Source organism: Natator depressus, chromosome 7 (assembly GCF_965152275.1).
Source record: "Natator depressus isolate rNatDep1 chromosome 7, rNatDep2.hap1, whole genome shotgun sequence".
Taxonomy (NCBI): Eukaryota; Metazoa; Chordata; order Testudines; family Cheloniidae; genus Natator; species Natator depressus.
Window position 1 is genome coordinate 27,217,463 of NC_134240.1, and position 27,051 is coordinate 27,244,513.

General features: G+C 40.6%; 1 protein-coding gene across 4 annotated transcripts in view; it reads right to left on the reverse strand.

Annotated features, from left to right (window-relative positions):
• The window catches only part of CACNA2D3 (calcium voltage-gated channel auxiliary subunit alpha2delta 3), an 869,947-nt gene that overhangs the window by 424,725 nt on the left and 418,171 nt on the right, over nt 1–27,051 (reverse strand). For all 4 annotated transcript variants that reach the window (XM_074957772.1, XM_074957774.1, XM_074957773.1 and 1 more), the window contains one exon: nt 13,120–13,282. In XM_074957772.1, the coding sequence (XP_074813873.1) occupies nt 13,120–13,282 (163 nt within the window). The remainder of the gene's footprint in view (nt 1–13,119; nt 13,283–27,051) is intronic.

Here is a 27,051-nt window from a genome sequence, read left to right on the forward strand (position 1 = left end):
AGGGAGACAGTATGGACGTTATATAGACAATCATGTCACGCCTAGCGACCTGGAAGGTAGAGATAAAAGCACATTCCTGGACAAGAGCATCTTAAGCTTATATTGATGGCCAGACCAAATTGGCTGATGATATTGGAAGAATATCAGATATGGTATCTCCTCATGGAAAGCAGCAAACCTGGACAAAAACTAAAATTAAATTACCACACCAGAAAATATAGAAGAACATTTTAAATTTACTTTTTCCTGTAACTTGTTTAGATTAGAGTCTGGCAAATGGATTTTTTAAAATCATTTTCACAAATGCTTTTCTCTAAATATATTGTTTATAGGAAGTGGTTACTGTAACGGACTCAAACTAACAACAGAAAGATTGTTGCTATTTAAATAAGTGTCTAGTCAATGGTATGTAAGTAGTCTCAGCAGATTACTACCGTATTAGCTGGTACAGTTTGATTGGTTACAGTTTGATTGGCTGTAATTAATCAGGACTTCTGAATCTTTTTCTCCACACTATTGAACATTTTATATTACATCCACAAGCCACATAGTTGTTAAAAAACTGTAAGCACAGCTTCAGACTCTCAGCAACATATTGTTTGCCTTATGTTTGTCAGTTGAGTCGACATAAACCATATCTCCTGTTGACAGAAATGCTTAAAAGTATTCATGGACTGTACCATCCATCATAGAAAAATACTCTGTAGCTAGGGAAAGCACAGATAAAAATCACTTCCTACACCCTGTAAAAGCTCAAACCAGCCTCTACATCAAAGAGGGATTTATTTAAAGAAAAATTAGGACCACACTAAATTGCTACAGTATGGCATTATTGTGCATCCTCAAGGCAGTGGACCAATTCCCTGGATTCAGTAAATGCTGGATGGTTAATCAGACCAAACCAGATTTTTCCCTCTTTTGATCAGTGTTATGAATTGTCCCGGATGCCACTAGAAGAAAGACAAGACACCAGAATGTGGTTTTAACTAGCCAGCAACTTTATTAACTTATCACATCTGGGTAACTATCCGGCTATAGCTAGATCAATGCAGGTCTTCCTTCCTTCTGTAATCCATACTACCTGAAGGAGGTCTACCCTCAGCTCCACCCCCTCTATACCTCTTATTTGGTGCCATCGCCTTTCCCTCATACAAGGGTTGAGCGTATGGGGGAAGGGGTGTCTCCTCACTGTTCGTGACATTAGGAGCCCCCACATCATTCCTTGTCTTCCTTAGGAGGCACCTTCTCCCACTCTGCTTCCATTTTGGGTATTATCAGGGAGCCAGACTCCCTACTGAAGGATTATTTGCACTGGGTACTTGAGTCAAGTTGCAACAACTGGATTTTTACAATCTAAGCTACCCATTGGGTCCCTGAATTGCAGAGAGGATGGCAGTGAGGAAAAAATTCCTTCTCAGCCCCAAAAAGGCAGCCAGCACAAGACCCCAGCAAGGCTCAATATCTGGTCCTATTCTAACCCCAAGGCTGTGAAGAGGGAAGGAGCTGTTGCTCTCAGGTGCAGACAGTACTCCAGGGAGGGGAAACACCCTTTCCTTTGGGTGTACAAGAGCCAATGGTCTTCCGTTGCACTCTTTTATCCAGTCAGTCAGCCAAGAAGTCCCTCTCCTCCCCTCCCTAAACCCATCAAGAAGCTGTGTGACCATGAAGACAGGAGAAAGATGGGGGGACAATCCTTAAAACGGCCCAAGGGTTCTCTCTTTTACTGCAGGCTCAGACAAAGCCTACTCACCACTGAGGCTGCAGCGGCGAGGGTTGTGGTGGTACTTGTGCACTCAAAGATTTCTTTTTCATTAAAAATGGTTACCCTGGCATTCAGAGAGTTGCTAGATTTTACCTGATAATTATTCAGGGTTTTAAATAACCTTTTACTTTACTTTTTTATCACTATAATCTGATCATTTTGGTGAGTTGCACTGTTCCACAATTCATATCTGATTGTTACTCGGATAGAGCACCTTCTCCAATGAGATTCATTAATATTCATTTTTGCAGTGAGAATAAGATTGTTGTCAGCTTGTCAATGGATTCCCCAGGATTATTTTTACTACAAGTAAATTTAGAAAACAGACTATTTTATCCTAACAAATACTACGCTTGGGATTTTCAAAGGCTCCAAAAGGAGTTAGGTGCCCAACTCTCACTGACTTCCAAACATTTGAAAATCCTACCGTAAATGGATTTGTAATGAAATACCATTTTGTAACCCAATAGTACCACCATATTATTTTCTCTAAGATGATGAATCGTAACCAGTGATACTCCCAGGCAACTTTGCATAGATGCCACATTCATAGTTCTTCTGAGATCAGAACTTAATTCCAAATTTACAGGAACATTTTGATGACCATTCATTCAATAAATTTTCTTATGAACTGTCTAGGCCCACTTTCAAAACATGCAAAATGTTTGTGCTTAAAAATAAAAATATTTTCTTTTTCTGCATTAATCAAGAATAGCACACCATTTATATTTTCCTTATTACATTAACTACCACAAATGAGTTTTGCAGCTTACCAGGTACCACCCCATCCCCCCGAAAAAAGTGTAAGGGATAAAATGAGCGATTAAATTTATATGCATTTAACATTTTAGCACGTAGATACCATATATTTTAGAAACTATGAAGCAGCTGAAATTAGAGCTATGACAAAGTGCTAAATCTGAAGGGCAAATATTCAGAACTTACATAGGCCACAAAGACCCAGGTAACTTTATAATTACATAGTAAGACAAGGCCCTGACCATCTTCAAAATAAACATGTTGTACTTGATTAAAGAGCAAAATTATAAAACACTACTACTCAAATTAGGAAGCATTAGTGAACCACTTTCCCCGATTTCTTCTTCCAGTGGTGGATGCACTGAATGCACATCTAAATGTACAAGAGTTCTGAGAAATGGAAGTAAAGCAAAATTTGGCTTGTTTTTTGGGTGTGTGAGCATGGGTGCTGGTTTTGGGGGTTTTTTTCCCTTGATGCTTGGCTGACACTGCTGATGCCTTTGCAAATAAGGCTATCTGAATCAAGCTACCAGTACATGGCTTCGACTATATTATCTGCCTAAGTACAGAACTGTCACTTTAAAAAAAAATGAAAAGATTTGTGGCCCAAAAGGGTTTTTTTTTTTCAAATCACACAGTATCCTCTGAAGCTTGTCTTATGTGATCTAAAAAAAGGGATAGCAATATCACTCACATGTACTGGTAGTCTTTAAGTTAATGTCAGACAGAATTGTAGAGAAAACTAAGAGGAGAAATTTATTAAGTCTGAATAATTCTGATGGCTCAACATTTTAAAAAAATCTCTGTAAACAGTGTGCTAAAAGCCTGCATAATTTTCATAATCTATAAAAGAGAAAATCAAAACACAGCTCTGTGTTATAAAGCCAAATTGGACAGCAACTTTCCAGCTTTACTGAGAGATTGTGAAGATATTCTGTGCTGTATTTTGACAATGTTCCATTAAAAACAGTAATTGTTTTTAACATGTTTACATTTCATTACTGTAGAGCAAACTTCACCAATGCAATGGAGTGCATCACATTTGGATGGGGCGGTCAATAGCATCAGATTTCTAAAGAATGACAGACTCATCTAAATACATCTCAGCTCATAGTGAAAGGCTGATTATTTAATGTGTGTTGAGCAACAAGTAAAAATGCATGGGGATGCTTTAAAGTGGCCACTTAAATCAGAAAGTCATTTACTGGAGATGGTCATTAGAAAAATTTCACTGTACGTGAAGGCTTTTAAATGTTGCTGTTATGTATAATGTGATAAATTCTGCTCTCAACAACACTGATCAAAATTTCAATTCAGGTCACTTTTATTGATGGAAACTCAGAAGCAGTTTGGACACTTTTCTTTAAACTTTGTTGAAAAATTCACCTGGGCCAACAGCGAAAATTAATGTGAATAGCCAGAGTTATAAGGGAGCTGTGGAGAGAGCCCCAAAAGCGAGTCAATGTGCATGTGCAAATCCAATGTGTGTGTGTAACACTGGGTCTTTCCCTCATCGCTGCAAGTATGCCATTTTCAAATGTGCACATGTGAAATTGTTTGCAGTGTTGCTGTAGCCATGTTGATCCCAGGTTAGGAGAGAGACAAGGCAGGTGAGCTAATATCGTTTATTGGACCAATTTCTGTTAGAGAAAGAGACAGGATTGCAAGTTTACACAGAGTTTACACAACCTGAAGAACCTCTCTGAGATTAAAAAAACCAGAGCTCCGAGTCTCAGAGCCCAGGTCAGCTGACTCAGCCCTGTAGGGCTCGGACTGCAGGGCTAAAAATAGCAGTGTAGACGTTTGGGCTCAGCCTGGAGCCTGGGCTCTGAGACTCTCTTTCCCCTCGCCCCCCTCGTGGGATCTCAGAGCCAAGGCTCCAGCCTGAGCCCAAATGTCTACGCTGCAATTTTATATCCCCCCAGCCCGAGCCCAATACAGCTGACCAGGGCCAGCTGCAGCCAAGCTGCAGGTCTTTTATTGCAGTGTAGACATACCCTTTTAAAGCTCAAAAGCTTGTCTCTTTCACCAGCAGAAGTTGGGCCAATAAAAGATATTACCTCCCCCTCCATGTCTGTCACATATGAAATGTCTATCATCTTGGTCATCATCAGTGATTCAACCCAGAACCTCCAGCATTAAAGCACGAACCTCTACAGTTTCAGTTTAAGATATATGGCCCTATTTTTACAAAACACTCAACCACGTGCTTAAGTCCATCCCTTAAGCAGCACTTGTGTAACTTTAATGTCAACTTTAATGTCAATTTGCTTAAAGCAAAACTGATGTGCTTTGCTGAATAGAGGCCTTAGACTTACCTCCTCTGTGGATTGAGCACTGACACATAGCACACACTAAGTAATGGGCTGCATGTGCATTATTTGAAAAATTGTGTCAAGGGATATAATGGAATCCTGGCTGAAACTAATTGTGGAGTCATGACTATAGATCAGGGTAGGCAAACTCCGGCCCACGAGCCGTTTTAAGCTGGCCTGCGAGTTGCACCAGCGGCTCGGCCCCGCTCCGGCGCTCCAGGTGGGGTGCTGGGTCAGGGCTGCACCACGTGGCTTCGCCCCGCTCCAGCTGGGTCGGGGGCCACACTACATGGCTCCCGGAAGCCAGCATGGCCCAGCTCTGGCTCCTACGTGCTCCAATGGGAGCTGCAGGGGTGGTGCCTGCAGACGGGGCAGTGTGCAGAACCACTTGGACGCGCCTCCGTGTAGGAGCCAGAGAAGGGACATGCCACTGCTTCCAGGAGCCGCTTGAGGTAAGCGCTGCTCAGAGGCTGCACCCCCTGAGCCTCTCCCCATGCCCCAAAATCCCTGCCCCAGCCCTAATCCTCCTCCCACTCTCCAAAACCCTTGATCCCAGCCTGGAGCACCCTCCTGCACCCCAAACCTCTCATCCCCAGCCCCACCCCAGAGCCAACACCCCCAGCCAGAACCTTCACCCCTTCCCATAAACCTGCCCCAACCCTGATCCCCCTCCCACCCTCTGAACCCCTCGGTCCCAGCCCAGAGCACCCTCCTACACCCCAAACTCTTCATTCCCAGCCCCACCCCAGAGCCAGCACCCCCTCCCGCACTCCAATCCCAATTTTGTGAGCATTCATGGCCCACCATACAATTTCTATTCCCTGATGTGACCCTTGGGTCAAAAAGTTTGCCCATCCCTGCTATAGATTAAAAATACTGTACTTCAAAGTATTATTGCGTAAAAGTGTTTTCACTCCTGACACTTGCTGTAGAAAGATGCATTCCAAAATGTGAATAGAAACACATTTAAAATAAATAGGCAAACAGCGAATAGAGCAGTCAGATTTTTGAAATCTGTATTTTATCTGATACTAAGTAGGTTTGGACTCTCCCCACCCCAATTTCTTACTGTAACTAAATTTAACACAGAACAAAGCAGCTCAATAGATAACTAAGTTTTGCAGCGCTATAGAGAACATTTAATTCCATTGCCAACTGTGCTAACTGGATGAAAAGTTTATCCTTTAGGAAATATTTCTGCATTATAAAACTCAGTGAGTGAGACAAGATTGCATAAAGTCAACTGAAAATGAGTACAAAAGAAAATCTTCCATTAACGTAAATCAATTTAGCTAAGCCTACTTGGTTTCTGTTGCCAAGAAAAATTACACTTTTCACTTGTAGTGTCTATTTAGTTATTTCATCAAACTTCTTGCAACTAAGTATGTAACTTTAGTTCCGGCCAGTAAACCAGCTGCCCTCTCTTCTGGTGCCACATCAGCCCCTGGTGGGTGAAAGATGTAACTGCAGTGTGCCCTTCCTGTGGCTTCCCTTCGCCTCCCCCTCAGAATCAATTATTCTGGAGGGGGGAGAGGGGTGGAATTTGTGGAGGACCTTAATTCTGAACTTGCGCACTGACACAAAACTCCCCCAGGAGTAAACAGTGTGGTAGGAGTCTAGAGGCACATATATGTATCTATGACCCTACTTCACAGCTTTGGCTGGCAGCTGGGTCAGGTGACCAAGTGCCACATGATAGCAACCTGGAGACAGCACTTCTTTTAAGAGGGAGCCCGTTTAAATAAAGCAGGGGAAACCAGGGTTAGGACCTAGCAGAGGCACTCTACACCAATTAAGCAGAAAGCCTGGAGGGAGACACTGCAGGGAGCAGGAATAGAAGCCTCACTTGGGAGAGGTTTTAGCAAAGGCCAGACATCAGTACTGGGGTTTGGAGAGGAACTGTAAAGTCTGTGGGAAAGATTTCTATTTGAGTTGACACTGAACTGTTGTTAATAAACTAGACCCAAAGAAGGGGGTATCCTGGAACCATGCAAGTCTTCGCGCATTCTTCAGGAAACTGGGTTGGGGAAACTGAGGTAACAGACACATGACCAGATGGAAAAGCCAACCTCACTACACAGTGTATTAAATTTTTTATACGACAAACTGTTCGTGCTTTAAAAATGTCCTTGTGATGATTTGTTTCCCTGTTTGGACCACAGTTAAAATTACAGTGAATTCCTTAAAGTGAATTTTTATAGTGAAGTCAGTGTTTATATTGAACATATTTACTTAAAGCAGAGATTTAATAAAGCCAGATTGTATTCTGAATGTTGCAGTGACCCGAAACCATTTGGGTCTGTCCTTTTATTTCACCATAAAAGCACTTTATCATCTCTGTTCACTATCAGTGTGTTCGACTGTAGCTATATGTCTGAGTTCACTCTCATTTGCCCTGTAGTAAAGCTAAACAATTCCATTTAATTCAACAAATCACACAGGTGTATCTGCAAAAAGAAAAGGAGTACTAGTGGCACCTTAGAGACTAACCAAATTATTTGAGCATAAGCTTTCGTGAGTAGCTGTAGTTGTAAGAATGCTTGATAGAGATCTTGTAGGTGTTTGTCTCTGTCTGAGGGGTTGGAGCAAATGCGGTTGCATCGCAGAGCTTGGCTGTAGACAATGGATCATGTGGTGTGGTCTGGGTGAAAGCTGGAGGCATGTAGGTAGGAATAACGGTCAGTAGGTTTCCAGTATAGGGTGGTGTTTATGTGACCATCACTTATTAGCACCGTGGTGTCCAGGAAGCGGATCTCTTGTGTGGACTGGTCCAGGCTGAGGTTGATGTTGGGATGGAAATTGTTGAAATCATGCTGGAATTCCTCAAGGGCTTCTTTTCCATGGGTCCAGATGATGAAGATATCATGATGACACTATGGTGCTAATAAGCGATGGTCACATAAATGGGTGTTATCATACACACTGTAAGTAGAGTGATCACTTAAGATGAGCTATTACGAGCAGGAGAGTGGGGGGTGGAGAAAACCTTTTGTAGTGATAATCAAGGTGGGCATCAAGCATTTTTACAACTACAATACCCACCTGCTGAAGCGAAGAAACAAATTGACAGAGCCAGAAGAGTACCTACTACAGGACAGACCCAACAAAGAAATAACAGAACACCACTAGCCATCACCTTCAGCCCCCAACTAAAACCTCTCCAACGCATCATCAAGAATCTACAACCTATCCTGAAGGACGACCCATCACTCTCACAAATCTTGGGAGACAGGCCAGTCCTTGCCCTCAGACAGCCCCCCAAACTGAAGCAAATACTCACCAGCAACCACATACCACACAACAGAACCACTAACCCAGGAACCTATCTTTGCAACAAAGCCCGTTGCCAACTGTGCCCACATATCTATTCAGGGGACACATCATAGGGCCTAATCACATCAGCCATACTATCAGAGGCTCATTCACCTGCACATCCACCAATGAGATATATGCCATCATGTGCCAGCAATGCCCCTCTGCGATGTACATTGGTCAAACTGGACAGTAACTACGTAAAAGAATAAATGGACACAAATCAGATGTCAAGAATTATAACATTCATAAACCAGTCGGAGAACACTTCAATCTCTCTGGCCACTCGATCTCAGACCTAAAGGTCGCAATATTAAAACAAAAAGACTTCAAAAACAGACTCCAACGAGAGACTGCTGAATTGGAATTAATTTGCAAACTGGATACAATTAACTTAGGCTTGAATAGAGACTGGAAGTGGATGTGTCATTACACGAAGTAAAACTATTTCCCCATGTTTATTCCCCCGCCCCCCACTGCTCCTCGGACGTTCCTGTTAACTGCTGGAAATGGCCCACCTTGATTATCACTACAAAAGGTTTTCTCCCCCCCCCGCCCGCTCTCCTGCTGGTAATACGTCATCTTAAGTGATCACTCTCCTTACAGTGCGTATGATAACACCCATTTTTTCATGTTCTGTGTGTATATAAATCTCCTCACTGTATTTTCTACTGAATGCATCCGATGAAGTGAGCTGTAGCTCATGAAAGCTTATGCTCAAATAAATTGGTTAGTTTCTAAGGTGCCACTAGTACTCCTTTTCTTTTTGCTAATACAGACTAACACGGCTGCTACTCTGAAACAGGTGTATATGTGGTATGAGAACATGATCAGGCCCATAGTATCTTAAATGACAACCTTGGGACTCAAACTACTGTCTGCTGTCTCCCCCAACTGGACATCAGACTCCTGCTGCTGAAACTGGTTTCTGAGAGATGTTGCAGAGGTTGGTCCATATATTTGGCCTCTCGTAAATGTGTTTTGTACCACAACAGTAGCACAAATGGAAGCAGTAATTAAATATCAACTGAGGATTCCCCAGTTAGCTACCTGCTTCCCACCACCTGGCAAAGCAGGTGTACTGGGGAGGATGCAGGGCCAGAGCACAATGCACTCCAACAATCCTGGCCAGGAGAGCTGCTCCATGGGAGTCATTATCAGCTCATGCAAGTTAAAGTAACCCTGAAGCTGCTCTAACTGACAGTTTGGCTCCAGGAAGTCTTCATGGATGGGGGAAGGAGAGATGAAGGGTGGAAAGGTCAGTGTCAACAAGCCACCTATGCACCATTTTCCAAGGTGTGCTTAGCACTGCTCTGACACACCTAAGTATCTGACTATTAGTGTTTCTAAAATACACAAGGGAGGATTCTGATCTCATGCTGGTTTTACATAATTTACTCATTGTTTAAAATGGCACCTTACCTTGAGTCTTACGAAAACTTCTTTAAATTCATGTCTAATGACTGTTGAAATTCTATGCTTTTTAAACTGCTTGAAAAACAAAACATTATTGTAAACAGATACTTTCCAGCACCATGTCCTCAAACTTTTGCATTTTAAATAACCTCAGAAACAGAACATGAGTCTCTTGGTGAAACAGCTGAGCGCTGGAAGAGTGTTGTGTGTTTTGACACATAAATAAGCACACTAACATCCCACTTAGCTTCAGAACTCCTTCAGTTATATTCATGATAGGAATTCAGAAACATCAGTCTGTTCACTACAACCCAATACTTGCACTAGCTTCACATTCTAAAAATCCATAGCTTTGCATTACAATGGTGAAGATTCATATCTTGTTAATTAATGTACTCAGTTTCGTATCGGCTAGTACACAGGAGACACAGGGAAAGAGAGACAGGTACCATCCAAGATCACACTTGGTAATGGCACACTAATAATCAGACTAACCCCCACACCAATGCAAAATTTAGGATCAGAAAGTTATCCCAGAAAGAAAATATAGTTGTGCACAAATCCTCTTATTTAGTAAGTGATTCCCCTGTTGCATGTTTAAATGTACCTTTACAGTATGGATAAGTGCTCTTCACTCAGTCAAACAGCTTGTATATAAACTTACTTATATATATTTCCATGCTAGGCTGGGTTGTCTGGTTTTTTTTAAGCTGGTTGGTTGTTTTTCCTTGAACAGTTTGCATATTAGATTGTGAGCTCCTCAGGAATGTAATGTGTCTTACCTATGGTCTGTGAAGTGCTGTATAAATTTAGACTGCTACATTTGAGCAGTCTGTAATAGCTGAATAAGTGATAAGTTCTGCTGTGCTTATCAGCCTTCTGCCACTTGTGCCCACCCAACCAGACACTGATGGGAGCACTGCCCAAATATCTCTGATGGTATCTAGTAATTCACAATCTGTACTAATATCTGTGGCATTCAGTGTTGGCAACTCTTCTGGTTTTATCACAAATCTCCCGATATTTGCTGTGTTGCTTTAAGTCCCAGCTCTGGGATTCATGGAATTATGTGAAATCTCATTGTTTTCCACCCCAAGTAAATTTCTAACCCTCATGGTTGCAGACAAAAGCTTGAAAATGTGAATTCTAAGCGTATGTCTATACTGCAGTTAGACACCCGGGCTGGCCCAGACCAGCTGACTCAGGCTTCCGGGGCTCAGGCTAAGGGACTGTTTAACTGCGGTGTAGACATTCAGGCTCAGGCTGGAGCCCAGGCTCTAGGGCCCTGCAAGGTGGGAGGGTTCCAGAACTCAGAGTGCACACAAGCCCAAACGTCTACACCACAATTAAACAGGCCCTTAGCCCGAGCTCCGCAAACCTGAGTCAGCTGGCATGGGCCAGCCACAGGTGTCTAACTGCAGTGTAGAAATACCAGTTAGGCACAAACAACAGAGGGCAAATATTTTAAAAAGTCCCCCAAAATTATTATTTTTAAAGTCTTATGATTTTTAAGCCAATCTCATTATTATTGAGGCTTGACTCATGATTTCAAATACTCTGGTTGGCAATACTGTGTGGTTTTGCCAATTCCCTACGAATCCAACAAAATGAGACATAAGACACAGCTGACCAAAGGAGATTCTTTGTGATGCAGGTGCTTTGCTGGCAATCCATAACTATCCAGTGCCTATGCCTTAAGCCAACGGTTTGATTAAGCTATTGAGGACCATACACTGTAATGGATAAACACGAGTATGGTGTGCCAAAAAGCCTAAGCATATGGATCACCTCGCTTTGCTGAGGGAATGTCAACGTAAACTTCCAAGCCGAGTCTGTGTGTCTGTTTTAGGAAAATATCAGCAATAATCCAGATTTCAGCAGTTGGAAAAAATTTGAAAGATAAAAATAATGTTTCTGCAGCTGCACAAAGTGATTATTTTGGCTGGTTTGAATTAGGCAATCTGGAGACAGGAATCATCATCATGGAGTTCCCTCATATCTCTCTATAGGCAGATCCTGTATGAGGGGCCAAAACATGATTTGACAGCCCAGTTGACTTAGGCCTGAATGTATAGTTCATTAGGGTCTGAAAACTAGTTCTGCACAGAAAAGTACTGTATAATATTAAATAGGAAGAAGGTCCTCACATTTTAATAAAATCCCCATCACCTCAATTGCTCAGCGATTTAACTTCTCCCTACAAATATGACTAACTTAGCATTTCTAAATCCCTTTGCAACCATCACAATAATATTTCCTTTTTGTTTTTCTTTTAATGAGGATTCAATATGAATATAGAAAGTCTATAATGAGCTCATTTAGAGAAAGGTACAATTAGAAAAATATTAGCACTTTTTAAATGTGAAACAGAAATCATTTGATAGTGTTCAAAGTTTTTTCTAAATCTCTTTAAAATATTCCACTTCAGTCATCTCACAAACTTTTAAATATTCTCTGTGAAGCTTTGTTATTTTGTGATCCCAAATTTAAACATTTCTCTACAATTTCTGAGTTGTCAGGCTTCTCCGTAGTGTGAATCACATCTTAGAAGAAAGGTTGCCTCATGAATCACTTCTCCTCTCAGTCTAAACTGTTTGGACTATCTCCCGTTTCATTTGCAATTACACAACATCCCTGCGTCAATTACCGCAATTGCTGACATGGAATTGTAGCATTTGGAAAGTACTGAATGCATTTTTAGCTGTCTTTTAACACAGTTTAAATGAGAAGCCAGCATCATGTGACAAGCCAGCTCTCCATGGATCACTGACAAGGGCTCCAAGGACCACAGTTTGTAAACTTGTGTGCTATAACTTAATACATTTCATCATTGGAATGGCCCAGAAAATTAAATTGATTGTTGCTCTATAATTGCAATAAGCAGACATAGAGACTGAATTCTGATGACTGGACAACAAGAAATTCCAATGGGAAAATGAAAACAAGCTGTTATGAGTTCAGTTTGTACTCCCTGTATTCCGGCTCAATCCACTGAGTTTGTTAGATCAGGCATTTAGTAGGCATATACATTATGCACTACATGTCAAGTATACCATTCAGTATCAAGTGTGATATCTTATTAAAATTAACTTGCTGTACATGTTACCTAAGAGAGTCAGCAGCAGCTGTAGTTATAAACAGTTGAGAGTTTTCCTACCTGCTTGATGGGTTTACTCTCGGTCATGTTTAAAAGGTGCATTTAGGCTCTCAAGTTGCCATGAGCCTAACTAATGAATGACAGTTTACGGCCTGTTCAACTGATCTGGAAACTATGGAAAGCAATTTGCCCTAAATAAGTTTTCCTCTGATACAATATGTGCTGCAAAATACATATGCAATGTGTTGATTATATTAGGTCACCATACATGTTGCCACAGAAGAAAAGAAATTATCTTCAGAGCTGTAGCTCTTATGGCATTACCTCAGCTGAAGACTGAGAGAAACTAACTCTAACAAAGTACAGAATTAGTTTATAAAATATAGTCATTTATTAACAACATGTTGCTTCACACCTTTAACTCGAGGAATACAGAGAGAAAGAAGATATTAGCTAACCTTTGTTGTACATATTTGTTGGTACTTGGACGTCACTCAGGCTGATGTTCACAGGCAAGTTATTGAAGTGGTCATTTGGCACTAGAATGAACTCCTTCCCAAGTTCCAAAAAGTTTCCTTCTTCATCTCGTTCATTTATGAGAACAGCGTTGAAGTATTCATACTGCAACAAAAATTCGCATTCAGCTATTATACCCTCTGAACAATTTTCTTAATTTTAATCCATTCATTCACCTATGTAATATTTATTAGCATATGTTTTTGTCTAAACCAGAAGAACATGATATAAAAAGCTACACATTTTTAGGAGCTTAAAGATTCATTTTAGGAAACTAGTACATGTGCACTTCTTTCTGAAAACAATTTAATAGCTGTGAATGCACATCCCTCTTAACGCTAAATGGTAAGGGCAGTCCAACCCCATTGTACACAAAAGAAGTACTATTTTAACACAAAGTTTTCTCAATCTAAACCATTTGTTGCACAATTATGTACTGGCAAAAGTCTCTCTTTTTAGCTTAATATTTTCCATTAATTCGAGAACTGCTATTAGTGATGTACTGAAAGCATTCTGACTTCACCAAGTATGTTAAAAGGAATTGGCTAAAACCTATGACAGCAGAATTTTATAGCATTTTTCTCCTAGGTTTTTATACTACTTCAACCATAATTTGGATTGACTGGCATCTCTTAAAGAAAAGGAGTTATCTATTTCATGCTGAACATCACAAATACATATTACAAAAGGTTTCATACAATCCAACTTCAACTTTGACAGTAATTTAAATCTAGATTTGACTTTTTTCTGGAGAAAGAAATCATCATCTGTATGTGTAAAGACTCCTAAATGGTATTTGGCTTCTTCTGGAAAAAGTATAACAAGATAAGCAAAAGTGATTTAGATAAAATTATTGATGGGGGGGGTGCATGAGAGTGTGGGTGTGTACGTGAGAAAGAAAAAAAAAAAAGAGAGAGAGAGACCTAGCTCAAAAACAGGAATTCTAGCAAACTTTGGAGGCAACTAGCAGCAGTACATAACCCCTTTTAAACCCTTTCAACCTTTGAAAACAAAAAAGTTTTTCAAATGTTTACTAACTGTAAAAGATCCAAATATAATATCTTTGACAAAGCCCATGAAGTTGAATCCCAGTCATTGTTATAACTAAGTACACGATTATAAATAATAATAGGACACAGAGACTAGATACATAATCCTGTGGAAATTAACTTTATAGGATTTCTTCTTTATATTTATTAGGGCAAAAGGATAGCTACTGAGCATAGAAACAGATAAATGATATACGATTGGTACCTGAAAGCTTTAAATGCTTTGAAAAGTGTCATTTTTCAATTTTACATGCAACTAGTTTTACTGAGCTAATGCAAACAACTAATACCTTGTAGTTCATGTATTTCCACTGAAACATTCATCACCTTACAATCAACGTGCCTGAGGCAGAGTCCTATACAGCACAGTAACTCTCTCAGCTATTATTGTCCTAACTATGCGGGAAGAAAGACAGAGTACAAGAGATGTGGTTTAATTAGGCCACAGCTTTATCTCATCTGGGAACTACCCAGCATTCAATCATATAGCGCAGATCATCAGTCTTTCCTTAATCCTTTCCACCTATCTGAGAGGGCTCCCATTGGCTCTCCCCCCTCACAACCTGTTGCTGGGTCCCCAGCACCCACCCCTTGTATGAGGATTAAGGGAGCTGGGGAAAGGGGTTTTTCTCCCCACTGTACCAGACGTTAGGAGTCCCAATCCATCTTTCCTCAGCTTCTTTAGGGGATGCCTCCCCATAAGTCCACCTCAGACTCCAGTTTATTAGGGAACCAGACCCCTGATGAACAATTACTTGCCAAGTTCCAACCACATGAATTTTACAACCTATCTTACCCACTGTTTATTTGGGCTACCGAGAGGAAAGTGGAAACACACCCTGCCCAGGCCAATCCAGTGGTGAGGAAAAATTCCTTCCCAGCCTGGAAAAGGTGACGAGCATGATGCGAAACAGCAAGGTCCAAAACCTGGTCCCTACTCAGAATGCCACCCTGGACAAGGGGGAGGGCTTATAAAACCTCCTTAGGGAGTGGGAGTCAACAGGCTTATGTTGTGCCAATGTGCCAAAGAGCCCTGTAGCGGGGGTGGTCACCCGCTCAGGCCTTAAAGGGCTTAAAACAGCCCAGGAGAGGGCTGTGGCTGGGAGCAAGCATTGCCTCAGGCTGATTGGGGGAAGCAGGCTCAGCTGTGGCCACACCCCAATCAGGGCTCAGCTGGCCCTTATAAGAGGACAGTGGGCCAGGAGCAGGCAGAGTCTCCTCCAGCTGTTGAGAGAGATGGGCCTGGCTGCTGGGGAGTGTACCAGAATACCTGAGGTGAAGTAGGGCTGGGGAAGGCCAGAGTAGCTGGGAGGCTCCAGACTGGAAAAGCCCCAGGCAGCAGGCCTGGCAGATAGCCTAAGATAGGTACTGAGGTTGCAGGGGGCAGCCCCTGTGTCGGCAGAGGCAGCAGGTCCAAACCCCCCTTGCCTGTGATGATTGGCTTATACACTGCAGTCTGCCCCAGTGTGGGGGCTCAATGGTGACTGGCAGTAGCCAAAGACTGAGGCAAGGTGGGGATAGTGGGTGGGGGTTCCCTGGGGAGGGGAGACCCAGAGACTGGGTAAAAGGGGCACCGGGGGCCAGTGGCACGTGGGACACTGGCCTGCAGAGGGTGCTCCAGAGGCTGGAAGAGCTAATTCCCTGAGAGACTAGCAGGAGGTGCAGCAGAGGCGAGTCTTGCCCCGTGACAGCCTGCATCTCAGGCCCACAAGGAGGCAGCGTATTCAAAAAGGAAGAGAACAAACAAGGGAGGAGCACTCCTTAAAGTCACCGACCATCCTCTTTCCTTTGCTGGCCCACACACAGCACCTTCCCACCACTAAGGCTGCAGAAGATCAGGGAGCACATTAGTACTTTATACATTACTAAATATTAATGCGTCTAATCATATGATGGCAAGTTGTGCGTGCCTTGCATTTCACTGCCATTGACAATGGAACTTTTCTGCTTTTTTTAAACACATTTTCATAAACATGTAAATCAAAATTCAACCACAGTATATTTAAATATTACAGCTTTTAAAAGAAAGGTGCAATGCCTTCATTCCCTGAATTTCTGCTCTTGCTAATTCTGGTACAATTCCATTGACTTCATTGATAAAACTAACAGCAGAATGTGGCTTATCCTGTTAATATACTAAGTTCTTGAAAAAGAAAGGCATAAATGGTATGGAAATAGTCAAGTACACACAGTATGTGAAGAAATTGGTCAGATTGCAATTTGGCCATGAAAAGCATGCGAGTCACGAACAAAAGCACACTGCTGGCATACTTTGCTTTCCTTCATCAGTTTGGTTATTCCCTTCCCAAATGAATTAATCAGTAGACATCCTCCTTCACTATGTTCTGTTGAAAGGAAAAGTAATTTACAATTGTAAATGTTAAATTGCCAGGCTAGTTGGGTATTAAAATTTGTTAGGCTCGAAATAAAATACACTACTACTTTTACAATTAAAGGGTTTTTCTTTGTTTGATTAACTTTTTAGGCCTGAGTCTATGGTTTGTGTTTTACAATTGTGGAGATGTTTGCGGAATAATCCGATTATGTAAACTATACAGTAAAACCAAATTGAAATGTATGTTCATCCATCAATTATTCTAAAGGCATTAAAGTCCATAACAAAAAACATTCGATTTTATTAACATCTCCCCTAAACTTTTTTTTGTCATGCTGAATGAACAAAAATAATTTATTTGTTTTTTTCTTTTCTTAAAAATCGTGCCATAGAGAACACATATCAGGTAAGCTCTGCAGCTGAAACGGTGAGCATTGAGGTTAGGAAGAGATTGGCATCTAGGCAGTAATGTTGTATAGTGGTTTCTTCTGTGCACATTTGCTACTGCTTCCCAGGAAAATATTGCCTATGACAGCTGAAAGGTGGTAGGAGGAAAATTAAAAATTGGATTAAAAATAGTGAAGTAAATCCATCGGGCACTCTGACACTACATTTGAGATAATGCCCTAGGGAAAGGGAAGTAACTCTTATTTGCTGACAACACAGATACTCCAGCTGCTAAGCGCGAAGAGAAAATGACTTCAGTTTAATCTTGTCAACCTCGGATGCAAACTTAACAAGGTGAGCTCCCACAGTGCGCAATATGACATGCCAAAAACATATTAGCCTGATAAACAGCAAAATGATTATTTGGGTTCGGAGTACTGTGAGACTGATTGTGATATGACCAAACAGTGAGATTATTCTAACATTGTGCGTAAAGAGCCATGCACAGTGAGTGACAAACTAAAGCAAAATCATTACAAGGAAAGCCATTAACATAATTTATTACAGAGATATTACTTAAAACCTGTACAAGAACATTAATATTCTAGAGTGCATTTGTGTCTGCTATTGTGAAACTGTATTTTACACATTCGCTATTATACATCACCACCACCTTTGTAATAGGCAGGTTTCTGAAAACTATCTAGCATTTTTGATGCCCACTCACTCTATAATGAGCAAACGCATAGCAACTTGGGAGAACTAAAAATTTAAAGAGAAATCTCTGCTTTCGTTTCTTTTTTTTAAAATCTTTTCCTTGTTAAGAAAACCTTCCAAGCCAAACTGATTAGTAGAGCTCAGAGGAACAAGCAGCTGAACTACTGCTACTTCAGCAAGAGCAGAGGAGAGCCAAAAGATCCTTCATGAGCTACGCACATTGATTATAAAATGACTCCACTGAGTTTGGGGTGCATTTCAAAGAATTATATCACTAACAGTCCCAAAATTTTTAGGCTGGGCCTGTACACAGTGGGTGCAACAGTGGCAAAAAGGAACCTGTTATGTTTGGGTGGGTGGGGTGGCGAGTTGCTAAAAATTGTTTGTAGGTTAATTCAATATGCAGAGACTGATTCTGACAGGAAAGCTTCAACTGTAATTTGCTTTATTTTAAAGCCTGTTTAAATACGAATGTTTGTGACAAATTCCTGCCACAGTAGCTGATGTGTGTTGAATGATGTCTCTGGACAGCTACCAGGACCAACCATAAACTGCCAGGAGACTGGATTCTTGCAAAGGGTATAGTAGAAAAACATCCTGGGAAAAATGCAAGGCTTGTAGGATGTTAAAGCCACGAGAGAAAGATTTCTCCTTCCCCCCGCCACCAGAGAAATGGACTGACCCAAGACCATGGGGAAACTTTTGGGCTACAAGCCTCAACTCAGCAAGGTACTTAGTCATGTGCCCTATTCAAGCACTTGAGTAGTTCCATCGACTTCAGTAGGAACCTTGCTGAATCCAGATGCTAGTGAGTGAGTTAAGCTATAAAAAAGTGCTCTAAGTATACTGCAGTACTGTTAGCTCTCTACAAGAACTACTGCAAATGAATGCAATTATTTTGAGATGAATGCCATTCTTTTGACTGCTGACATTTTTTTTCCAGAGTAAACAAATCTTGTGATGCTTTAAGTGGTTTATCATAAAAATATTTGATAAATATTTTTAAAACAATATTTACTTTTTGAAATACAAATATTTCCTTTTTATTTAAAAAGGAAAAACATTGTATTAAATCATTTTGACCCAGTTTTCACTTACATTCTAAGTACTCCCCTTTAAGTTGTAATAATAAACACAATTCAGTTGGCTGCTGTCTTACTTTAAAATTGTGAAATCACATTATTGCAGAACAATTTGAATGAAAGAGAATAACTTTGTTTCTTGTTAAATTAATATGGCAGGTCTTCTGAAGATACATAAAGTGGTTTTCTGAGTAAGTACAAGAAAAATACACACATGGGTTATAAGGACCTTGAAAACCTAAATACAACACATGTAGGGGGAAAAATTACAGTAGTGATTCCAGTTAGTTACAGGAGACAGAGATGTACAGTAACTCCTCACTTAAAGTCGTCCCAGTTAACACTGTTTCATTATTAGGTTGCTGATCTATTAGAGAACATACTCGTTTAAAGTCACACAACGTTCTGTTATAAGGTTGTTTGGCTTGTCCCCCTCCACCTGGCGCTGCAGGGTTGGGGTACGGGGGCTTGCCCCATTCCGCCTGTCTGGTGCTCCTGCCAGGGAGCAGGGTTGGGGCGCAGGGGCTTGCCCCGTTCCGCCCACCTGGTGTTCCAGCTGGGGAGCACAGTCAGGGTGTGGGGGCTTATCCCACTCCGCCTGCCCAGCATTTCAGCTGGGGAGCGGGCAAGCCCCCGACCCCACTCCCCAGCAGGAGCACTGGGCAGGCAGAGTGGGGCAAGCCCCCACGCCCCGACCCCACTACGCCTCACCTCAACCAAGCTTCACAATCATCATTGGTGAGAACAGTATTAAATAGTTTGTTTAAAATTATACTGTATATGTTTAAAATGTCTTTTGTCTGGTGAAAAAAATTCCCTGGAACCTAACCCCCCCCCCACCATTTACATTAATTCTTATGGGGAAATTGGATTCGCTTAACATCATTTTGCTTAAAGTAGCATTTTTCAGGAACATAGCTACAACACCAAGTGAGGAGTTACTGTATTAGTATTGCAAGTATGTAGTTATTACCATCATTTTCATTTAGTTGTTGCATGACTTCAGAGACAATATAATATTGGGCATATAAGATTGTTTTACCAATATACTTGAAATGGAGAATGCATTATTCCTGAAGGACACCCTGTAAGCAGATTTCAGAGTGGTGGCCGTGTTAGTCTGTATCAGCAAAAACAACGAGGAGTCCTTGTGGCACCTTAGACTAACAAATTTATTTGGGCATAAGCTTTCATGGGCTAAAACCCACTTCATCAGATGCATGGAGTGAAAAATACAGTAAGCAGTAACCCAAGCTCAAGTCAGTAATTGCAGAGTAGACACAGTCAGTGGGACTTAGGGTATCAACTGAAAGCTCCTAAATCTCTTTTGAAAATGGAACTTAGGTGCTCTCAAATTTCACTCTTACTGTCTACTTTAAATGCAGTACAGAAACATTAACAGAAGAGGGTTTCGTTTTTTTTTTCTTTTCAATAAACATGAGAACTTTATTGGCCTTTATTTAAACCAAATGTTTTGGAGAATCTGCCACAAGCCTGTAACTTTTCACTTAAAAAGAACCCTTCTGCAAAAGCAAGAAAACAAATATTTACACTTAGTGCTTCTATAGCATCTTCCATTAGAGGATCTCAAAGCATCCTGCAAACGCTATTGATACAAGCTTCATATTACCCCCGTGAAATAAGAACCAGTGTTCTTCATTTTACGGACAAGAGAAACAAAGGCACAATATTGTAAAGCAAGTCTAAGGTAGAACCCAGATCCTCTGACTCCATATTGAACCCTATTTTTCCTCAAGAGACTATAGATATTATTTTCACAGCATAAGAAAAGAACCACTGTACCATATTTCACTGTCACGTTAAAATGAATATTCTATTAGTATGGAGTAGATCAGAAAACATGTGCACAATGTTTATTACACAAAATTCACAGGGTCTGAGAACTTGTGCCAAGTTTCAAAAATATCTAGACGCAGTTCGGAGCAAACTTAGGCCAATTATTATTTGATGGAAACCATGTGAAATGCAGAGTTTCATGGATTTGGCTTAAAAAATCAAGTGAAATTCAATGAGTTTTCATTTGAACCTGAATGTCAAAGCAAAAAGACCCCAATACAAAGAGATGCAAACACTCAAAGTGAACCGAAGAAAAAGGAATTCATAACCCCCTGAAAACTACCACATTCCACACAGCTTTATTCTGCACCCACATCACCGAAAAGACATTCGCCTGAGACTAATCCCAACTTCTCTTTTTTTTTTAAACTACATGCATAGAATATGAAATGTCCAGACAGACAAGAGTTCCACACATATGCACTGAACAGTTACTCTTCATTTTTAAAAATGTAAATTTTTGCAACTGATTTAATTAAAAAAAGACTTTGCAGGGAATTGCTCATTCACAATAAACCGCACGAAAAAGGATCAAAAATGCAGGATTCAGGCCCTAGATGTTGACAAAGATTTTGTGTGCGCTTAACTCTATGCACTGTGAGTACTCCCACTGAAGTCAATAGGGCTACTCCCAGTGCATAAGGTGATGCATATGCTTCGGGTTTTGCAGGACTGGCACTCAAATCACTGCTTTTCATGTGTAAAAGCTGCATGAAGTACCATTGAAAGCATTCCCATTTATACACTCTTACCCTCATGCTCTGAGAAGTCTCAGCATTTCCCAGCTTTAGTTTCACATTCCAGTTTTAATAGTAATTATGGGTAAACTTTTCAAAAAGCATCTAAGTGACTTAGGAGCCTAAGTCTTAGTCTACAATACCAAAAATAATCACACCCCCCAGCAGACATAGCTATGCTGGCAAAATCCCTGGCATAGACACAACTACGGTGACAGAAGAGGGCTTCATCAGCTTAGCTAATGTCATTCAGGGAAGTGGTGTAGCTATGCTGGTGGAAGAATGCCTGTCAACTTACAACGAGCCTCCAACAAGGGCGCTCTGCTGGGATAGCTATGCTGGCAAAAGTTCTGTGGTGTAGCCTTTCAAGCCTTGAAAAATGAATGGGACTTAGGGCCCTAAGTCACTTAGATGTTTTTGAAAATTTTATCCATTTAGCCTAACCTTCCACAAAAGGAGACCCATGGGATCTCCGGACTTTCATTGATTATTGGGTTGTGAATCACAGGATTTGGGACACCATCTTGCACAAATCCAAAATCAATGGGACCTGCACTGGGAATGACCTTTTACATTTTCTGTAACCCTCTTTGAAGATGCACAAAACTCATTATTTAGCACTACTCCATCTCAATTTACACTACCAGCCAGAATTATAAGCCTGCTTCTCCTCCCTTGAATCTGCTGTCAGTTTCATCTTAGAAACTGAGGACGCAGTCAGCATCAGCAGCTTCTACAGAAGTGGGGGGAAAGCAGAGCTGCAGCGAAATCAATGTAGTATTATTTCTTAAATATCTCTTCATCTTTTCCTTAGATAACAGATACTAACCTGCCAGATAGATTTCTGAACCATAGCTTTTTTGTAACCTGTTATACAACAATAAAAAATGTTAAAGAAGATTTTGAAGTGGGTAAATTGAAAAGTTTGTAAATTAAATCAATGTGGCACTGCACAGGTATTCGCCTGTACATAGCAAATTGCAGTACAGGGGCCTACGGTTATAAAAGGCAGATAATGTAGGTTTTAACGTCAAGGAGCCCTGTGGCAGATTGTCACTATTTGTCCCTGCCTCATCCATCTCAACGTTTGAATGAGACAAGACTTTTTGAATAAAAGCCATACATATAAAGTTAGCAGACACTGTAAGATAATATTAGTTTGTCACTGTGTAACTCATATCTAGCCACAGCTAAAAATCTGTATGCTCACATTATATCCAAAATTTAGTTGTACAAAACTGAAGCAGCTATTGAAGTTCACGTGAATAAACACAAAGTAGATTAAGACAAGAGCTTTAGAATGAGGCACTAAGACAGTAGATGGCAGTACAAAGCACAGCTGAACTGAATCCTGCCTAGTGGGACAGCCTTGCTGTGATCAGTGATTCATGAACAGAACTGGTCAAAACCTGAGTTTCTGGTTTGTGGGAAATTTTGACATTTTGAAATTTCATTTCATTCAAACACACAACAGATATTTCTGAAATCTCCCATGAAGCGGAATTTCCAAAACAAATCAGTTTCAGACAATTTTCTTTCAGAATTTTGAAATTCATTTAGAATTACATGTTTATATTATTTTACACTGTTTCATGACATGTCAGTTGTAATAGTGCATAATATATGTCATATTATGACATAATAGCTGAAACATGTTGTATTGAACCACCACCACAAACAGGTGATACTAATCTAGAAAAAAAGGTAAAATGGTTCAATCAATACTAATTAGCAGCTGCCCTTAGTGGTTTTCAACATAAAATACAATCAATAGAATATTTCAACTATTATGTGTGATAAAATGATGTCAATACTATTAGTGCATACGTTGCACTGACACTACTCAAGTGTCATGAAACAGTGTAAAAATACAAACGTTAAAATTAAAATCTGAAACAAATTTTCAAAATATTCTGCAATTAATTTTTTCAAAACTTTTTTTTTTGTCTCAAAAGCCTTTTTGTGGGAATTTTCATTGAAACAGGCTTTTTCAAAATGTTTCAATTTCAACAAAAACAGCATTTGTAAAAAAATGTTTAAAAAAATAGTAAAAAAATAATTCCCAACCAGCTCTATTCATGAACGGGAAGAGGTTCAAGAGTCCCTATTTCGTTTAATGAAACTTCCATGAAAATTTGCCAAAAATAAAAAAAAATGAGTTTTCAGTTTTACAAAAACATGAACATTTTCCACAGGAATGTGAAATGTTTCCTCAGGAAAGTAGCAACCTGCATGGAAGCTGGAGGAAGGAACATGGGTCTACAGAAGGGAAGATCTTGAAAGAGGCACCAGAAAGTCAGTTTGTGTATAGATGGCTAGAAATGCTAAACTGCAGTTGGAGCAACTCTGTACATAAGCTGCTCTAACAGAGACAGATTTATGTAATAAGAATAGAGTCCTCAGTGTTATCGCCCAGGACTTCACACCTGAAATGCAGTGGCAGTGGTCGGTCTAGTAAGACTCACAGCATGGAACGTGCACCGCAGAAGACGACTGCCAGCATGGGCAGCGCGTGAACCACTGGCTGGGGGAGGCTAGCCTCCTGCCCTGCCCCTTCCACCCAAGGGCCTGCCAGAGCCCAGAGCTCCCGCACTGCGGCCGCCGGCCCCAGGCTAGCCCTGGAGCACCGTGAGGGAAGGTGGGCAGCTACAGCCCTCCCAGGCCCTGGAGCCGGGCCTTAGCCATACAGCAGAAGCAGGAGGTCTGGGGGCGGAGCATGGGCTGGGCCATGCCTGGCTGTTTGTGCAGGCATAGCCTCCCCCAGCCTATGGTACCCGCCGCCCATGCCTGCCAGCCATTCAACTGCCATATTTGCATCTATGCTATCAGAGCAATGACCAGTTCGATTCCAGCTGGATCACACAGGCAGCCCTAATGCAATCCCAGGAAAACTAATAAGCAGCAATACTAGACTGACTTTCTAGTGCATCTTCCAAACTCTTCCCTTGCGCAACTCATGCTCTTCCCTCCAGCTTCCATGCAGGTTGAAATGGGTGTGGAACGGTAATATTTTCCAACCAGCTGTACCATTTGGCTTTCCTCTCTCTCTCTGGTGGAAAGCAACTTGGACCCCAATTGTTCAAAGTACAAGGCAGAGATGGACTGATGCACCCATGCAGAGCCACAGTGGGTATGTCTACACTGCAATGTAAGCCCAGGATAAGTAGAACTCAAGTTAACAGACCCCGGGTTTGTTAACCTAGGGCTTGAGCATCTATACTCATTTGTAATCCCAGGTTAGGAATTGTTGAACCCTGGGTCCCACCCTGGAACTCCAGCATCGACATTGCATTATACAGGCCCAAGTCCGATCACCCATATCCCAGACTTCCTACTGCCCTCCCAAAATGTGGCCACTCTAGCCCTTTGTTCGTGGTGCAGTGTGGGAAAACAAGAGTCAGCTTGAGGGACCATGATATACTTTTGGCAGATTCCCAGAGCATGAGGGACTGCATGCATCTACACTGAAAAGCAACAACACTTGAACCCTAAGTCCCTGCTTGACTCAGGCTTGGACACTCCATCCCCATGGCACCAAGTCCTTGGTTAGCGGGATATGTGTGTAGACAAAAGGAGGGTCAGGCTTGAGCCTAAATTCAGATTCTGGCTTACACTGCAGTATAAACATACCCAATGACTTCAAATGGCTATGCATTGGCACAACAGACCACCTATGTGTTGTGTATTGAAGAACTGGGGCGCTAATTAATATTCTCCAGAAAACAGGTGAGCCATATGCAACACTCTAGATATAAACTGCAACTCTGAACAAACAAACATTATACTAGTTTCTTCTTTCCAAACAAGTCATTAAATAGTGAACAACAAGGAGAACAAGCCAGTATTTTTCATGGTACTCAAACAACAACATGAGTTGCAATGTTTTGTTTTTTGGAGATTGGGGTTGTTTCTTTGTTTTTAAACAGCATGTTAAATTAATATTATTAACCACACCCAAAATATAAATAAATAAAGAGAGAGAGCATGCAACATTATTGAGTTTATTTGGAAATAAAATGAGAGATGAGATGTTGAGCAAATGAACATATACAAATCCCCTTCAAAAGATTTATGACTCTCTTGTGTAATATAGCAATCTGGTCAGCTAAGTCTGAAGTTGGAATAACAAGACCATGTTGATGAGTTAATTTAATAAAAGAAACACATATCTCTGGAGCCACAGAGTTCTGCAGAAAAGAAACAACTGCATCTACTTTATTCATAAAAACTCTATTCATTTAAAAATTGTTTCAAGATTGTATAACAAAATAAAGCAATAATAATTAAAAAAAGATGTGGATTCATATAATGGTTGCAAAACAAAAATATTAAACCTAACATTAGATTTTTCAACTTTTAGATACATGCAGACATACCAGGCAATTCGCAAATATTCCATCCTCAGATACAAATCCAGAATCTTACCAAGACATTTTAATTATCAGGATGATTTACAGGTTTGAAGAGTTATTCAAAACACTGCATGCATTCTTCTTTTTTAATTATATCCCACTGGGGATTTTAGAATTTTGAGTACATCATTGTTGATTTTTTCTTGCACCATGCTTGTACTGAATTATGTTAACTTCATTGTTAAAATACAGAAATATAGAAAACTAACTTTAATAAATGTCAGTTTTATAGAATAGAACCCTTGTGATCTTTTGTGTCTTGATCAGCAAATCTGAGCCCCACCAAATGGAAACGTGCACACAGCTGCACAAGACAATTGATCAGAGCTGTCTCAAAATCCCTGTGTATATTTGGCTGAGCTAGGCTAGTATAGATTTTATAGGTTTAAAGTGTAGTTGTAATATGCATAAATAATCACTGATTTAAACAAGTAAATGATAGTCTTACATTAAAATAAGTGAATACTAATGCCTAACATCATACCATATAAAAATGGCTATTACCTTTATGTCTCCAAGCCTGATCTATTTTATGTAACAAATAGGTCAACAACAACAACAACAACAGCAGCAAAACAAGGGTAGCTTGTATAAAATTAATTTGTCAGAATGAAGTCATAAAAATAGTCCACACTCTGTCCTTTTATCCCTTCTATTATGTGGAATTTAAACAAGCCATTCCTGCTAGATAAGAATACTTACTGAACAATTTACTGGTTTGATTATTCAGTGGTAGCATTCGTTATGACTTTAATCTTAGTTTCTGAATTATGGTCAGACCATAGCAGGGTTTAAGACTTTATCAATACAACTGAAGCCATAATTTAGGTTTTCAGAACAGATCAGCATTATTCATATTCCAGAAGGCATGAAGTTCTAGTCTGAAAACAAATCTGAATAATTTATAGTTGTATTAATGGTCAGCCCCACTATCCAGCATGTTTCTCATTTTGTTTATATGCTATTTAAGAGTGCACAGGTAGGAAGTGTGGTGTGTGCAGCTAAAAGGTGATGTTGTTTGAGGAGCATGAGTCTGAAGAACTAGAAGCAGGATTTCATAAGTATATCATGATCAGTAGAACTGGAATCAGAGTGCCTGTGTTCCCTGGAGGGACTGTTACTGTTGGGTCACCGGTGGAACAGAGACCATGGAGAGTTAGGCTGGAAGCAACTCAGCCACATGGACAGAGCATGCCACAGAGTTTAATAAGGTTTCACTTGTTCAACTTAACCTGCATTCGGCTTCACTCTTTGCTAATGAAACATGGCGGCAATATCTGAGTTGTGAATTCTCTGAA